Source organism: Halyomorpha halys, unplaced genomic scaffold, assembly GCF_000696795.3.
Source record: "Halyomorpha halys isolate HHAL.00 unplaced genomic scaffold, Hhal_1.1 Scaffold47.1, whole genome shotgun sequence".
Classification (NCBI taxonomy): Eukaryota; Metazoa; Arthropoda; class Insecta; order Hemiptera; family Pentatomidae; genus Halyomorpha; species Halyomorpha halys.
Window position 1 is genome coordinate 2,188,645 of NW_027114806.1, and position 1,917 is coordinate 2,190,561.

The 1,917-nt window shown below is 28.7% G+C and overlaps 1 protein-coding gene across 1 annotated transcript in view; it reads right to left on the minus strand.

Moving 5' to 3' along the window:
* Positions 1-1,917, minus strand: part of LOC106689923 (zinc finger autosomal protein) — a 14,685-nt gene that overhangs the window by 8,137 nt on the left and 4,631 nt on the right. The window contains exons 4-5 of the mRNA XM_014435150.2: positions 1,144-1,188; positions 750-794 (exon numbers count right to left, since the gene is read on the minus strand). Coding sequence (XP_014290636.1) covers positions 750-794; positions 1,144-1,188 — 90 coding nt within the window. The remainder of the gene's footprint in view (positions 1-749; positions 795-1,143; positions 1,189-1,917) is intronic.

Sequence of the window (1,917 nt, forward strand, 5' to 3'; positions counted from 1 at the left end):
CTAAGCTACATAATCCATTAAAAATTTAATTTAACAAACAACATTAAACCATATTGTACACCTTTTTACTAAACCTCACATATAATCAGTTTTTTTAATACTCATACAAGAATAAAGGTATATTTCTTTTTTTTCACTATAAACAATTTATTTCAAATCCATCATAAATACAGTCCACTAATACGTTTAACCAGCCTACCAATCAATTATAATTAATTTGGATGTTATTCTCCAATATTACATTACAATAACCCCAGGGAATATCTAAATTAAATATACTCCCTTCTGTTGTATGCATAAAATAATTGGTTAGTAGTGTGATTGGGGCAAGTGAGGTTTGTAGTTTGAGAATGGCCAATGAATTGGGGCCGAAGCGTCACAAGAATGTTAAAAATAATGTAAAATTTTTTATCAAAATATTTATAATAAACATCGAATGTGTAATACCTAATGTGGATTTTCCTCAATAATTTTGAGTGATATATATTAATCAATTTAAAATGTCAACCAACTTTCATTGATGATTTTATTCCTTAAGACTATACTTAACAAGATTTGTAAATAATATAAAAATATTCATCATTAAGAAAATAAATTAAAAGGGGAAGGGAACAATATCGCTATTTAATGAACAAATGAAGATAAATATAAATAAATTCATGCGAATAAAAAATAATTGATGCTATCAATAATGAATGTTGCTATGACAACAAGCCTACTGAAAGGTTTATAAGATAAATAGTTCTCACCTTTATCAAGAATGATTAATTCTTCTTTCACAGGAACATGACCATCTATCAACATGAAAATAATGTTAGAAATAAGTTAATGTATAGAAATATTGTAAAGTTAACAATATATTTTATCTAGAGTAAAGTTTTGAGTGAATCTTGAAGTTGGCATTGTAAATAAGACATTTTATACGACAGGAGATGACCGAACTTATCAGATCCTTACTAAGAATAAAATAATACCTGTTGGGCTTCATAATTCTTTGGCTGATTTTAAAGAGTAACATATTTACACAAATTATAACACACCCTACTTATGTGAAGTAATACATTTTTTTTTTAAATATTAGATTAACTCATTTAGTAGAACTGTAAATCAACTTAAAAGGTTTATAAGATACATAGTTCTCACCTTCTTCAGGGACGACTAATTCTGTTTCCACAGGGACATGCCCATCTATCAACAAAAAATTTGTGTTAAATATAAGCAAATAAATAGAAATCACAAAGTTAATAAGGAAACTTTTTTTGGAATACCTTAATTAAATTTTTTTTCGATCAAAAACATAACATAGATATCATATTTCACCTTAATTCTAAAACCTCCAAATAGTATTTTTTTATCCTAAAGTAACGTTTTCGGTGAATTTTGACATATTTATTTGTTGGCAGTTTTAAGGACAAAAAAACAGGTTGAACTAGTGAGTTGTCAAAGCATGTTTTTGGTTCTTAATACTACCAACAGATGATAAATGGAATTTTCAAGATTTGTTCAGAACTTTGCTTTATATAAAAAAATTTAATAACGGGTTTTGGATTTAGGTTACGATATACTATGATATCTATAATTGGCATGAGTTTCTAATTTGATAGTAAATTGATGTAATAATTACTAAAATTGGCTTCTGCAGTCTTTAACACTTTGACCGCGGTTTACGACCCATTATTGTCAAGCCGTGGTGGCTTGGGAGCATGTACAACAATAAGCTATCACCAAGGGAGGTCAATTTTCTAGCTTGCATTCAGAGTGGTAGGAGAGCACTAGCCCCCCCTTCACCTTAGATTGTCCTGAACTGTGTTTAGTACTGTCCTAGCTTCCACCAGCAACAATTGTTTTGGGTTCTGGTGCCTTTAGGGGTTTTCAACTCCTTCAATTTTTTTTTATAATTGAATTTATTTTTTAAAT